At 41.2% G+C, this 16,380-nt stretch overlaps 1 protein-coding gene across 1 annotated transcript in view; it reads left to right on the top strand.

Annotated features, from left to right (window-relative positions):
* The window catches only part of LOC143295952 (abscission/NoCut checkpoint regulator-like), a 33,385-nt gene extending 17,236 nt beyond the window's left edge, over window positions 1–16,149 (top strand). Inside the window, exons 8-12 of the mRNA XM_076607659.1 lie at window positions 1,624–1,878; window positions 4,569–4,660; window positions 8,013–8,129; window positions 10,510–10,652; window positions 12,462–16,149. Coding sequence (XP_076463774.1) covers window positions 1,624–1,878; window positions 4,569–4,660; window positions 8,013–8,129; window positions 10,510–10,652; window positions 12,462–12,534 — 680 coding nt within the window. The 3' untranslated portion in view covers window positions 12,535–16,149. The remainder of the gene's footprint in view (window positions 1–1,623; window positions 1,879–4,568; window positions 4,661–8,012; window positions 8,130–10,509; window positions 10,653–12,461) is intronic.
* Window positions 16,150–16,380: the final 231 nt, after the last annotated feature.

Here is a 16,380-nt window from a genome sequence, read left to right as displayed (position 1 = left end):
GACGCAATCATAATGATGTTTAATTATGATCAGTACTCATAGGGATGATTCAACTGCCTTAGTTTCTCCATCCGTTGGGCTTTTTGAACGCAGTTTTAATGATGGTTAGTAACTGATGGTCTGTGACTGTGAGGACGGGCATGGTAGCCAAGTTTTTAGAGCACCGGAGTTTCAATCTGCGGGTATCTGTACACATGTGCAGATACTGATACAAGGCGCTGGTGGGTTAAGGGTGGAATTTTTTTCATTCCTCCAGGCCAGCATATGTGCAGACCTGCTAATGCCTTAACCATTTTTGTGTGTATAAGCATTCAGGAAATGAAATATGCATGCTGAAAAACCTGTAATTCATGTAAGTGTTTGATGGGTTATGGAAACACGAATATACCCAGCATGCACAACCCCTGGAAACAGAGTACAATTGCCCTAAGGGCAGGTGGGTAAAATTTATCATACATGACAAGTGAATGTGAGGGGTGTTGGCAGCCCACAAACCACAGATAGAAAGGAAAGAAAGTTACCCTAAGTCAGATTGATGCTTCAAAGCAAATACAAGCAGCTGAATGTGGGGGAAGTTGTAGCGTATGAACGCAGGACAGAAAGGAAAGAAAGTGACTGTGAAGAAGATGAATACTGCAAAGCATCGCACACATAAAACCTCACTCGTACATAGTGAGTGTCTTTGGGGACCTTTCCAACACCAACTGTCCTAAACAGTGGGGATGTAGCTTGACGCAAGACACTCTCCACTATAATCAGATTCTGCCCCCGATAGTCAGGACAGTAGTTGCCTCCTCTGCTGTTCTGAGGGTCACAGTCGGATATGACTGACCATCATACATCTGTCTCCCACTGACTGACTATCATGTATGACAGTCAGTCATGTCGGACAATGACCACCAGAATAGCGGAGGAGGCATCTGCTGTCCTAAGTATCTGGGCTAGAATTTGATTATAGTGGAGAGTGTCTTGCCCAAGTTACATCCCCACTCTCTCGCCCAAGAAGATTTTAGGACACTCAATGTTGAAATGGTACCCAAGGGCCAAGCCCCCAAGGCTGCAGCACTAAGAGCCAGTGCAATCCTGCCTCCTAATTTCAGAGTCATAATCCTTCACAAAAGACTACATTGTAAATGACTTCCCATTGCAGTGGAGGAGCCATTAATCATACAGCTCTCACTTTGCTCTGTTGGCTTTAACTCACTCAGTACGGCCAGTCCTCTCTCCTCCTCTACACAGACCCCTCCTCTGTTGGCTTTAACTCACTCAGTACGGCCAGTCCTCTCTCCTCCTCTACACAGACCCCTCGGATGTCCAGTGGGTGTCTGAATGACCCAACCTTTAGCTTCCGTCATCAGAATTGTGGTATTCTTTATCAACATTCACCTCTTCAGCATAAGAGCCTTCCGCTTGCAATATTTTGATGATGGTAATTGGGGTGAAACGCTGTTAACGTCGTCTCTTTCGCCGTTCGTATGGAGAGAGTTAAGACTGACTATCATACATAGTGTGTAAATGTGCAAAGAGTTACACCCCATGAACTCCAGTAAAGAAAGGAAAAGGAAAGAAAGTGGACGGTAAGGAAGGACAATGCTGTAATCAAGAGACCCTTTGCGCCTGCAGGTGGCGCCAACACAGCGGGTCCTGGTCATACTACCTCAGCTGCCACCACCAGAGGAGGGGGAGGAGGTCCAGGAGGAGGAGAGGATGAGGGGGGTGACGTGGATGTTGCGGAGGTGCAGGCCCTGATGGATCGCGCGGCCTCTCAGATGGAGGCTGAGGCCCGGCGGGCCCTGGAGGGGATGAAGCAGGACAAGGCGCTGATGGAGAGGCTGGCACAGGTCCAGCAGAGACACAGGCAGAAGGAGGGGCAAGCAGGTGACATGCACTGCTGATCTGTAGTGACACACATGCACACACACATGCACTCACACACACACACAGAGGAGGGTCAAGCAGGTAACACACAACTGCTGTATCACTCACACACACACACAAGAGGGTCAGGCAGGTTGTGCAAGTAGCTGCTGTGTAGTCACACACGCGCGCGCACGCACACACACACACACACACACACACACATAGAGGAGGGTCAAGCAGGTAACACACACCGCTGCTGTGTAGTCACACACACACACACAAACACACACACACACACACACACACACACACACACACACACACATATAGAGGAGGGTCAAGCAGGTAACACACACAGCTGGTGTGTATAGACACTCCCACACACACACACACACACACACACACACACACACACACACACACACAGAGGAGGGTCAAGCAGATAACACACACAGCTGCTGTGTAGTCACACACACACACACACACACACACACACACACACACACAGGAGGGTCAAGCAGATAACACACACAGCTGCTGTGTAGTCACACACACACACACACACACACACACACACACACACACACACACACACACACACACACACACACAGAGGAGGGTCAAGCAGATAACACACACAGCTGCTGTGTAGTCACACACACACACACACACACACACACACACACACACACACACACACACACACACACACACAGGAGGGTCAAGCAGATAACGCACACAGCTGCTGTGTAGTCACACACACACACACACACGCACACAAAAACACACATACACACACATACACACACACACACACACACACACACACAGAGGAGGGTCAAGCAGATAACACAAATACAGCTGCTGTGTAGTCACACACACACACACACACACACAAAAAACACACACACACACACACATACACACACACACACATACACACACACACACACACAGGAGGGTCAAGCAGATAACACACACAGCTGCTGTGTAGTATTGTATTGTACTGTATGGTATCACTTTTTGTCACAACAGATTTTTCTCTGAAAATATCCAGGTTGCTATTCACTGATTGAGCACATTGTCACAGCACATTGCAACCTTTTTTTTTTTTTTTTTTTGCTCTGTTTGCAAGTATATTTGTTTTATCATCAAGGTGGATTTTTCAACGTAAGTTTGCTAAAGACATCTGTTTTGTGCCTCTTAGTTCTTTAACGCGTGCTGTCCACCTGAGACCTCAGTTTATTATCTCACCTGGAAGTTACTCACTCACACCCACACAGTTTTAAAGCAGAATGTGTGGAGTCCACGACAGCACTTTCAAAGTGAAACACCCACATGATGTTGACACTCATAGGTGCACATCGGTTGAGTTCATTAACACACACAGCATTGACACTCATAACTGCACACTCATTGAGTTCCAAATAACACACACAAAACGTTGACGTTCAAAACTGCAAACTCGTTGGGTTATTAATCACACACACATAAAACGATGATGCTCATAACTGCAAACACTGAGTTATTGACAACACATAAAACATTGACACTTATAACTGCACACTGGGCCCGTCTTTTCACTGTTAGCCGCGCGAAATTTGGCCAAGCAGAGCAAACCAATAGGCCTAGTTTGCATCAGTTTGACATGGTAAGTATATTTAACACCAAACATGGAGTATAATACAAACTCCTCCTCTCACTGACTTATCAACCCCACACAAATCGTGATGCACATAACTGCACACTCACTGAGTTGTTGATGCAGAGGAGGAATGTGGTAGAATGGTTAAGAATGATGCTCATCTGCCAATACAGAGTCTGTGAGGATCTGAGTTCAAATCCCACTCTCGCCCTTTCTCCCAAGTTTGACTGGAAAATCCAACTGAGTGTCTTGTTGTTTGGATGAGGTCCTGTGTGCAGCACGCACTTGGTGCACTGAAAAACAAGAGAGGCAAGGCCTTCAAGACTCACTTGTGATAAATTAAGTCCCCTCACATTAATTACAGAGTAATTTCCCTTTTTTACTATCTGCACCAAAAGATTTGCAAAATAAATAAAAATTCCATGCTTAGCAAAAGAAGTTCCTGTTTGAACAAAAAATGATAATAATGACTCTTCTTGTTGTTGTGTCAGAATAAGAGGTCAAAGTGCGAAGTTTAGAGAATACAAAAAATATAAATATAACAGTAAATGCAGTAAAGGCTTCTTTTTTTTTAATTTTTTTGCGCCCATTCCAGAGGTGCAATATTGTTTTAAACAAGATGACTGGAAAGAACTGAATTTTTCCTATTTTTATGCCAAATTTGGTGTCAACTGACAAAGTATTTGCAGAGAAAATGTCAATGTTAAAGTTTACCACGGACACACAGACACACGGACACACACACACACACACACACAACCGAACACCGGGTTAAAACATAGACTCACTTTGTTTACACAAGTGAGTCAAAAAACCAAGAGAGTATTGTGTAAAAAGAAATCCACTCTGATACGTACACAAATATATATGCATGCACTCAAGGCCTGACAAAGCACGTTGGTTATGCTGCAGTTAGACACCTGCCTAGCAGATGTGGTGCAGCATATATGGATGCGTGCGTACACAGTGACGCCTCCTTGAGAAACTGAAACTGATGCAGAGCGCCGCTCAGCACAGATGCCGAGACTTTGAAAGCGTATCTGATGCCCTCTGTGTGATGCAGATGACCAGTCGGAGGGTTCCGGTGTGGACAACACCCTGCAGGATGAGGACAGTGAGGATGAGGACGTGGCCGCTCAGAGGATTCTCACTCAGGTCTGGGTGTCCTTCATCATGGCTGTCAGTGTGTGTCCGGTTTTTTCTGTTGTTTGACTCGTGTGTGTTGTGAACAGCAGTTGTCTGTGTTGTGTGTGTGTGTATGTATGAATGTATGTATGTACATGTGTGTGTGTGTGTGTGTGGTAAACCTACCAGCAATTAAATCAGGTTAAAAGTAGAAATAAATTTAGTTCTTTCCACACATTCCAATTACGAGAGTGAAAGTCTTCTGTATTATTCTGGATTTCTGGGTTGTGATTTTTTTACTCACTTGTGTAAACAAAGTGAGTCTATGTTTTAACCCGGTGTCCGGTTGTCTGTGTGTGTGTGTGTGTGTGTCTATGTGTCTGTATGTCCGTGGTAAACTTTAACATTGACATTTTCTCTGCAACTACTTTGTCACTCGACACCAGATTTGGCATAAAAATAGGAAAACTTCAGTTCTTTCCAGTCATCTTGTTTAAAACAATATTGCACCTCTGGGATGGGCAAAAAAATAAAATAATAATGAAGCCTAATTATATGCAAACTGCATTTACTGTTATATTTATATTTTTTGTATTCTCTAAACCTGGTACTTTGATCTGATATTCTGACCCAACAACAAGAGCAGTCATTATTATCATTTTTTGTTCAAACAGGAACTTCTTTTGCTAAGTATGGAAGTTTTATTTATTTTGCAAACGTTTTGGTGCAGATAGTAAAAAAGGGAAATTACTCTGTAATTAATGCTAGGGGACTTAATTTGCTTTAAACTGATCTTTCTCATCTTAAACATTACATTTTGAAATTATACTCATTACATAAAAAGCTTGGATTTTTTTTTAAGCGTATCACAAGTGAGTCTTGAAGTCCTTGCCTCTCTTGTTTTCTGTTGTTTGACTCGTGTGTGTTGTGAACAGCGGTTGTCTGTGTTGTGTGTGTGTGTGTATGTATGAATGGATGTATGTATGTACATGTGTGTGTGTGTGTGTGTGTGTGGTAAACCTACAAGCAATTAAATTGGGTTAAAAGTAGAAAGAAATTTAGTTCTTTACACACATTCCAATTACAAGAGTGAAAGTATTCTGTATTATTCTGGATTTCTGGGTTGTGATTTTTTTTTCTTTTTCTGTTGTCTCCTGACAGATAGGATTTTCTTTCTGTCATTTCTGGATCGTTGCTGGATTGGCAAAAATTGTGTCGCATTAAGACAAGCATGACATTTGATTTCTTATCTGCAGTTAAAAGGAAAGAAAGCTTTGGACAGGCCACAGTCACTTTTCCATATCTGTGTTTATTGCACCCCAGTATTAAAAGAGGGTACTGAATTAAGTAGAATGAACTTGCTGAACATTCAGGTCAGCAACACGATCTACAACTTCTTTATCCATGATCTTGCCACAAGTTAGGTTTCTGTGGAAATCCTTCAACATGCCACAGCTACTTTTGTCATGAAACATCTGAGTGGTAAAGTCGCGATTTTAAACAGTGAAATGCCAGTCTGATGTGGCCAGGACTGTCCAGGTTAGGTGAACAATCACATTCCAGCACAACATTTTCAGTTCGACAGTGAGCAAAAAATATAATTTGGATAGATTCATAGACTTCATACCTTTCTTAATTGCAGTAAATCAGTTGATATTTCAGCTTTTTTTTTCATGTTATATAATTTAGTTAAAATGTTTCTGGATCTTAGTCTGCCGTCTTGCCTTAACCCCTAGGCTGCCTGCATGACGAGATAACTCGTCATGGCAAGCATGTATGCTTCGCTGCCTGCATGACGAGATAACTCGTCATCGAAATATTCTGACTTTTCCCTGCTTTGCATTCAGTTCGTTGACAAAAATGCTGGTAGCTTTAGCTTGGGGAATCTTTCTGGATTCTATTCATAGCTAGAAACACCATCTGCGTCATAAGGCAGTCCTTTATTTGAACGTTTTGGTTGGGTTACTGGCCGCAGTCTTTGCCTGGCTCCTCTCCTCGCTCGCTCAACAAAATGTCGGACTGACTCCGTGCTCAAGACATGCGCTCGTGGCGAACTAAATCAACCAAGATTACTTTCTTTAGCTAATGCTCAGAAAGAATTGGAGCATAAATTCGAAGGAGAAGACAGTGGTGAACATTTATAGGACGATTTGATAGAAAATAAAGGGAGCAATCAAGAGAGTGGCCAAGATACAACTATCAGTGAGTGATGCAGGCTGTTCAACTCTAGCAGACGAATTTTTAGCAGGGCACCGTATGAGCTATTTTCTTGGCACTCAGCCAACGCGGTCTGATGAAGTGACGGTGTGAGAGGCGTGAAGAGGAGGGGGGTGGAGACTGAGGGGGCGTGGCCTCACATCCATATCATCACTTGCAGAAGTCACAATGCATCTATTTCTTTTTCAGTTTTTTTATATTGTGGTTGTTCTAGTATGATTTTGTGTGTGCAGATATCCATTTGTCCAGAAAATGATATTTTTGTGCAAATTACCAGACTAATGTTTGTAATGAACAAGTTGAAAATGTGACAAAAAACAAAACACTGATTTCAAAACAACAGCATGTCACTTAAGATGCATAAAATGGGAAAACATCATGTGTTTTTTATTCTTTATTCATTTCCCTTTCAGAAAATATATACTTTTATGGGTCTTTCTCCAATAACAAAGAGCACAGAATTTTTTGAAAATTTATACCCGTTTTTTGTGAAAAAACCCTGGCAAATAGATTTCACTTAAGTCTTATTTTCCTGGCAGCGAAAGGGTTAAGTCATGTTTGGGAAGGGTGGGGGAGCTTTTCTGGAGTGTTATGTGAGTGTTTGATTTTTTTTTTTAAATCATTATGATAATTTGTCCAAGCCAGAAAGTGGTAATGGAAACAAGGGAAGATTTGAAACCTTGACAGATTTTTCTTTGCATTCAAACAATGAAATGCTGATTGATGTGGGCTGTTCAAGTGAACTTGTTTCCTTTTCAGCCACAGCTTTTGGTTCAACAAACACTTGTTTCTGATGGTGAGCTATAGATATGATTTGGATCAGTATATGCACTTTTCATGGTTGGTTGGAAGTTTGGGTTTTTTTTTTTTCTTTTTATTGTTGTTGTTTTCCTATTCAAACAAAAAATATAAGATTTTAATGTGTTAAAAAATATAAATAACCTTTGGTTAGTACTGGTAACAGTCCCAGTAAAATATAGGTAAAGCCTTGAAGAAAAACAAAATCACATTTACAAAATTGTGTTAAGTGTTTCTATATGTGCGTGAATATCCAACAACAGTTTGTTTGTTTTTCCAGGGAGCAAAAGACAAGGAAACTGTTCCCAAAGATTTAATTCTTTCTTTAAACAGACAATCAGACAAACAAGGCATGTTCTGTTCACAGTACCTGGCAGAGGCCAAGTTGGATGAGAAAGCGGAGCAGGATCTGGCGTCCATCTCAACACCCCCAGACCCATCCACATCCAAGACAAAGAAGGGGAAAGCCAAGGCAACAGCAGAGGTACCTGACACCATGCAGAAGTGTTGCATACAGACAGATATCATGCAGTCATTCTAGCAATATTATTTGTATTTGTATTTGTTTTTCTTTTTATCACAACAGATTTCTCTGTGTGAAATTCGGGCTGCTCTCCCCAGGGAGAGCGCGTCGCTACACTACAGCGCCACCCTTTTTTTCTTTTTTTTTTTCCTGCGTGCAGTTTTATTTGTTTTTCCTATCGAAGTGGATTTTTCTACAGAATTTTGCCAGGAACAACCCTTTTGTTGCCGTGGGTTCTTTTACGTGCGCTAAGTGCATGCTGCACACGGGACCTCGGTTTATCGTCTCATCCGAATGACTAGCGTCCAGACCACCACTCAAGGTCTAGTGGAGGGGGAGAAAATATCGGCGGCTGAGCCGTGATTCGAACCAGCGCGCTCAGATTTCCTTGCTTCCTAGGCGGACGCGTTACCTCTAGGCCATCACTCCACATGGATGTTTACACCTTGGTGTCCAGTCAAGTTCTGATCTTTAATTCTCTCAATTCGGTCTCTCTCTGTTTCACACATACGATGCTTGTTCACAATGATAAGTATTCAGATTAGGATAAGAGAGATAATTGACAATACACGTGCAAATGGTAAGGTTAAACAAGATAGATTGTTACTGAGAACGTAACTCACTCGTGCATACACACACTTCTTCCGCAGTACCCAGACCTCACTTCACTGAATGCTGGCTGATCGTATAACTTCTTCTTCGTTCGTGGGCTGCAACTCCCACGTTCACTCATATGTACACAAGTGGGCTTTTACGTGTATGACTGTTTTCACCCCGCCGTGTAGGCAGCCATACTCCGTTTTTGGGGGTGTGAATGCTGGGTATGTCCTTGTTTCCATGGTCCACATTGGGGAAGCCTGTTCCAAGTGTAAGACCCATAGACAGACATCACATCACATCACAACCACATCACATCACACCACATCACATCACACCACACCACACCACACCACATCACACCACATCACATCACACCACATCACATCACATCACATCACATTGGGGGAGGCTTTTCCTAGTGTAAGGTCCAGAGACAGACATTGCATTATATTACATCACATTACTTTACACTGAGGGAGTTTGTGTGTGTGTGTGTCCGTGGTAAACTTTAACATTGACATTTTCTCTGCAAATACTTTGTCAGTTGACACCAGATTTGGCATAAAAATAGGAAAAATTCAGTTCTTTCCAGTCATCTTGTTTAAAACAAGTTTGTGCCAAGTGTAAGGTCTAGAGACAGATATCACATCATATTACATTACATCATATCACATCACATTACATCACATTGGGGGAGGCTTTTCCTAGAGTAAGGTCCAGAGACAGACATTACATTATATTACATCACATTACATTACACTGAGGGAGTTTGTGCCAGGTGTAAGGTCTAGAGACAGACATCACATCATATTACATTACATCACATCACATCACATCACATTGGAGGAGGCTTTTCCTAGTGTAAGGTCCAGAGACAGACATTATATTACATTACATCACATCACATCACATTACATTGGGGGAGACATTAGCTCTGAGACAGACACTATATTACATCATATCACATCACATCATGTTACATTAGGGGAGTTTGTTCCAAGAGTAAGACCCAGAGACACACGTCACATCACATCACACCACTTCACATCACATCACAACACATCACATCACATCACATTGGGAGTGGCTTTTCCTAGAGTAAGGTCCAGAGACAGACATTACATTATATTACATCACATTACATTACACTGAGGGAGTTTGTGCCAAGGTCTAGAGACAGACATTATATTACATCACACCACATCACACCACATCACATCACATCACATCACATTTGGGGAGGCTTTTCCTAGTGTAAGGCTCTGAGACAGACACTATATTACATCACACCACATCACATCATGTTATATTGGGGGAGTTTGTTCCAAGAGTAAGACCCAGAGACACACGTCACGTCACGTCACGTCACGTCACACCACACTACATCACACCACACCACATCACACCACATCATATCACTTCACATTTCATTGGGGAAGGCATTTCCTAGTGTAAGGTTCTGAGACTGACACTATATTACACCATATCACATCATCACATCACATCCCATTGGGGGAGTTTGTTCCAAGTGTATGACCCAGAGCAGACATCACATCACATCATATAGGGGGAGCCTGTTCCAAGCGTAAGGTCCAGAGACGGACATTACATTACATTGCGTCACAGGTATCACATTGGGGGAGCCTGTTCCAGAGACGGACATCACATCACATCACATCACATCACATCACATGGTGACTTGAGTGTTGCTGTCAGCACCCTGTGGTGTCTGTCATTGCAGGCCGGCAGGCCCAAGGAAGGGGAGGGGCCTGACAGTGACTACGAGGATCCAGACGAGCTGCCATACTGCATCATCTGCACGGAGGACGCCGTGGTTCGCTGCATCGACTGTGACATGGACCTCTACTGCAACCGATGTTTCAGGTACACACCGAGAAAGTAGTTCCTTTTTTGATGTTTGGGGTTTTTGTTGTGATTTTTTTTTTTTTTTTTTTTTTTTTTTTTTTTAACCCCTTGACTGCAGCTGACAAGTATGCTGGTGAGTGAAGGACCATCACCGCATCACCTCACTGAGATAAGATTGAGGTGGCTGCCGACGCTGGAACTGCGACGGACGAACCCGGATGTGGCCGTGTATGGGGGAATCTAAATGAGCGGCGTGGGAGTAATGCCACTGAAACGGCGCAGATGATGGGGCAGCAAAAAATAAAATAATAAGATTGAGGTGGCAGGTCAAGATGTCAGTCACCGTTCATTCATTATCTGGAATTCTTCTTCCTCTTGGGACTGCTCTGTTTTTTGTTCAGCAAAATCAAACACACCTTTTGAAAAGTACATAAGGAGTTCTTTCACTTCAAATTCAGGCCACACTGATCTCGTTTCACCAAGGTTCTGCATTTAAGGGGTTAAACTCGCTCCTGGCAAGATGGTTTGAATATTTTGAGATCCAAAGTATTATATGTTAAAAAAAAAAAAAAAAAGATTTTAGATAAATTCCAAACTAAGATGACAGTAACTGATTTCAGAAGTTTTGGGGTGAAACTACAAGTTGATATGTACAGATTTATCGTCATACACAAAATCTGTTTCACCTGTTTTGAAAGGCTGTATAACGTGTTTTGAAACAGAGCAAATTGTTAGTTTAGAAATGCTCTAAATTGTTTTGCACTTTGGTATTTTCAAAATCATTTTGAAATGGAGCAAATGAATGTGGGAACATTTGAACTTTTAATACTTTGGTTTGTTTTCTGGTGATGGTTTCATTTTCTTTCTTTTTTTTTCTGTAAAACAGGGAATCGGTCACCCACATTTGATTATACCCTCCACACCCCAAATTTTGACATGTCGGGAAAACCTGCGTTCTCATCAGTAGCACCCAGGACGCTTCTGGTTATTTCCCTTCTGCCATTGATTGTTAACCCATTCAACCCAGGAGAGTTTACAACCTCTGCAGGCTTTCATACCATTCTGATGTGGGAAATACACAGAAAATATATTTGGTGGTTTTTTTTTTTTTCAAATTACTCGTGGACACGTCCAGGAATACTGCAGTAATAAGTTTCACATTTTTGTGGGTTATACATATGTAGAAAAGTGAAAAACAAGATGAATTTTGACACCAGAGTAATGCTTGAGCGCAGGGTTAAATGAGTTAAGATGTGCAAGAAGATTCTTATCCACCTGGTCTTGATGTGCCGTTTGAATTGATTTTTTTTTTTTTTTTTTTTTTTTTGCTCTCATTTTTTTGGGGGTGTCAAGGAAATAATTTCACTGTGCACTTTGAACAAACTCACATTATACTCAGACACAAACACAAGGAGGTGAACATTTTCAACATCTTTGTTTTAAGTGTCTAACATATACACACAGAGACATTCACAAAGAGGTGAACATTTTCAACATCTTTGTTTTAAGTGTCTTACATATATATACATACAGACACATGCACACAGGCTCATGCACAAAGAGGTGAACGTTTTGAACATCTTTATTTTAAACATGTTTGTAAGTGGAACATGCATGTGTGAGTGTACGCATGTGTGTGTGTGTGAATGCACATGCTGTACTTGCATGCATGCCTGAGTCCACACATGCATTTTCTAATATCACTTCAAGTGGACAAACGTTAAACGGAAGACAACATGCATTTTTGTGTGTAGCGTTATGTTTTGTTTTGTTTTTTTATGGACACAGCTCACGTACCTTTGCTATCCTTGTGTGTACAATGTGCAGGGAGGGTCACAAAGAACTGGGATTGTCAGACCATCGCTCCGTGTCCTACAAAGCCCCCAAAGGTTACAGGTGACTGCTGCCGGGCCAGTGACAGCAGCTACAATGTTGGTGTGAGACAGTGACTGCTCTGCTACTAATACCTCTCTTCAGTTCCTGTAGTGTTCTTCACTTCTAATCATGGCTTTGCTTCTGCTGTACACGATACAAAATACAGAATGCTTTATCATCTCCAGTGAGATAATTTCTTTCTGGTGTAAAAAAAATAACAACAAAAAAACGTAAACAGTACACAAGAATCATTGTTTTTCAATATTATACATACAAGCACACACATATAAATGTGCATGTTTTTTTGTTGTTGTTTTTTTTTGGTTTTTTTAATGAATTTATGTATTTATTTATTTATATTTTCATTTATATTCATGAATACTGAAAGTGCTTAAATATTAACTTTGATAAACTACACTTGCAATAATTTCTGTCATGCATTTGCAATAATAATAGCAGACATCAATATAAATATTAAAAAAAAAAAATGTTGACTCAGAATAAAACACTCATACATCTGCAGCCATACACATGTAATAATCACAGATTTGTGTGACATATATGGCCACAATCAAACACATACATATAATAACAATTTGCCATTCAACAGTATTTTAAGCCAAGGTGTCATGTCAAACACACATATACTCTAGCATACATTTCATGGAGTTGCATTTTTTATGTATTTATTAAGCATATAAAATTGGTTACCACTTTGAAAATCATGTGTGGGTACTGATAGTGGTGTGTATAAAATATTGGAATGATTTGTTTGTTCATTCACTCAAAAGCTTGAGTCACTTGGTTGTGAAATGTGAGCTTGGCTTTCTTCATTCATTGGGGGGGTGGGGGGGGAGGGAGGTTGTTTTTTTGTCATTGTTTTTATTTCTTAAATAAGTTGACAGCCCTTGCTTGTGTGTTACCTCATTAGCACAACTACAACCCCAGAGGTGATTCTGCCATCCATAAACTAGTTGCAGAGGCATTCTTACCTGTCCAACACACGTGCACATATGCACGCAAGCGCACACACACTCACACATGCACTCACAGTGACTCCTCTTTCGCTTCGTCAGGTCTCCACACTCAGCTCTTTCCAGTCTGGCCTTAAAACCCACCTCTTCCCAAAATAGCCTCCCTCCTCTGCCTCTTCCTTGTCTTCAGTTTCTCCAGTTTTAGGGTTATGCATGCGTGAGAATGACTGGTGGGAAAGCGCTTAGATTTGTCTATGCACAAGATTCAGCGCTATATAAATACCATTATTATTATTATTATTATTATTCACACTCCCTGTCTCTTTCTCTTTCTCTCTCACACACACATCCCATGTTAAGAGAAGGCATTTTTCTTTTAGACATAGAAGTAAACAAGCTGCAGAACTGATTTTAAAACGGTCCTTTTGTACACAATGGTGCTACTTCCTAGGCTGACAAACCAAATAAGGACATGCTTTTAACAGTTCTGAACAAGCTCTGAGCCCAACACTCGGCTTATATCACAGATTGACATAAGTTTACATTTGGGCCAACAGCAAAGTGAGAGCTGTATTATCAATGGTTTCTCCAGTCAATGGGAAACCATTTACAGCTTAGTCTTTTGTGAAGGACTGTGACTCTCAAACTAGAAGGCAAAATTGCACTGTCTCTTAGTGCTGCAGCCTTGTGGGCTAGTTGGCCTTTGGGAACCATCCCAACACCGACTGTCCTAAAACCCTCTTGGCCGAGAGAGTGAGGATGTACTTGGGCAAGACACTCTCCACTATAATCAAATTCTAGCCCAAATAGTTGGAACAGCAGTTGCCTCCTCTGCTGTTCTGATGGTCATAGTCGGACACGACTGACTATCATATACAAGCTCTGAACAAGCTCATATTTTCTTTGCTTGTGAAAACAATTTATAATGAATAAAATTTTGAGAAAATATGCAAAAGGAAAGGTGTCATTCACTTGATGTATCAAAGGTCTGTTGTTGTTTTTTTCTTTTTCAGTGCATTGCTTACTGTGGTACCAATTTATTTATTGTAAATGATGACTGTATTTCTGTTGTTCCAGTATATTTATTGTAAATAATGACTATCGCCATTTTACTCTTTCATGTTGTTTATTTATCTTCTTCTTCTTCTTCTTCTGCATTCGTGGGCTGTAACTCCCACGTTCACTCGTATGCACACGAGTGGGCTTTTACGTGTATGACCGTTTTTACCCCGCCATGTAGGCAGCCATACTCCGTTTTCGGGGGTGTGCATGCTGGGTATGTTCTTGTTTCCATAACCCACCGAACGCTGACATGGATTACAGGATCTTTAACGTGCGTATTTGATCTTCTGCTTGCATATACACACGAAGGGGGTTCAGGCACTAGCAGGTCTGCACATATGTTGACCTGGGAGATCGTAAAAATCTCCACCCTTCACCCACCAGACGCCGTCACCGTGATTCGAACCCGGGACCCTCAGATTGACAGTCCAACGCTTTAACCACTCGGCTATTGCGCCCATCAGTTGTTTTAGACTGGCAGTAGATTTTCCATGTCCAAAGGAAAAGTGATCTCACAAGTGTGAAAAACAGATCAGTAAACCAGTGTGGAACGTCAGCCAGTGAGGTCTGACTAAGGTGGTACTGTTTTTGTTTTGGTTTATTTTTCATTTTTGGGCTGCAACTCCCACATTCACATGTACCCATGAGTTGGCATTTACATTTCTGGCCATTTTTACCCAGTCCCAATATGGCCCTGAGCAGTCAGCTGGACTTTTGCATCAGTGTCAAGGTTTTACCCTGCCATTCAGGCAGCCATACTGTGTTTTCAGGGAGTTGGTGTTGCTGTTGATAAGCGCTCTTTGGTCTTCTCTAAACTATGTTGAGGAACCTCTGACGACAGCCACCCATGAACAGATTGATATATACCCATCACGTGGCAAATGTTACCCCTTACATGTGTGAAATATGATTTAATGTGGAATACATTGCAGAGGGGTAGACAGATATACAGAATAAACGATAAGGTAGGGGATGGATTCTTAATAGTCGTGTTGATAAGCGAGGAAAACCAAAACTTTCTCCTGTGCTTTTATGTTCTGTCATTTTAAACCTAAACCATGAAAATTCAAACAGCTGCATTCATGTTTGTTTCGCTTGTGCTTAAGTTTGAAAGACTTTGATATGCATACAGAATATTGTATTTGCCTTATATAAACTGTAATATTCATTTTCAATGTTTCATCATTAGGACATCTTTTTTCATTTTCTTTTTTTGAAACAATTCACTGATTTTGGTGGGTAACTTCCTCAGTTCAATGTCTGTTCACATTGTGTGATAGTGGTGGGTACATGACTGCACTGGTTTGATCAAGTCCAACACTTACCAACTTGACTGCTGAACAATGTCAAATGAGATCAGTGTGGTGTGAGTTTGAAATGCAGTTGTTATGTATTGTGTACTTATTAACGATGCAATTGATTTTACTGAACAAAAAAAAATGCAGTCACAAGAGCTTTGTCTTTCCTCAGTGAGGTGATGGTTCACTGCCAAACCTACCTTAAGTAGCAGTCAATGGGTTAATGCAGTATCTCTGACACTCCTCATGTGATAAATTTTGTTTGGAAATAAAAGAAGTGCATGCGTTGTTGTTTTCCTGGATTATGGGCAGGCAGCATATTGATGGCAATACATGGAAGACAACACATAATCTCTCTCTCTCTCTCTCTCTCTCTGTCTTTCTCTCTCACTCTGTTTTCTTCTTAACACATTTATGCACACACAGTGTCATTTCAGTTGTTACATTTTTTTTTAATAGAACAACATTCTGATCAGTCTTGGATGAAAAAAAAAAAAAAAAGCATTCCAATCAAGGGTTGAACAATGTGACAGCATT

Source organism: Babylonia areolata, chromosome 21 (genome assembly GCF_041734735.1).
Source record: "Babylonia areolata isolate BAREFJ2019XMU chromosome 21, ASM4173473v1, whole genome shotgun sequence".
In the NCBI taxonomy this organism is placed as follows: Eukaryota; Metazoa; Mollusca; class Gastropoda; order Neogastropoda; family Buccinidae; genus Babylonia; species Babylonia areolata.
This window is presented reverse-complemented; position numbering and strand designations above follow the sequence as displayed.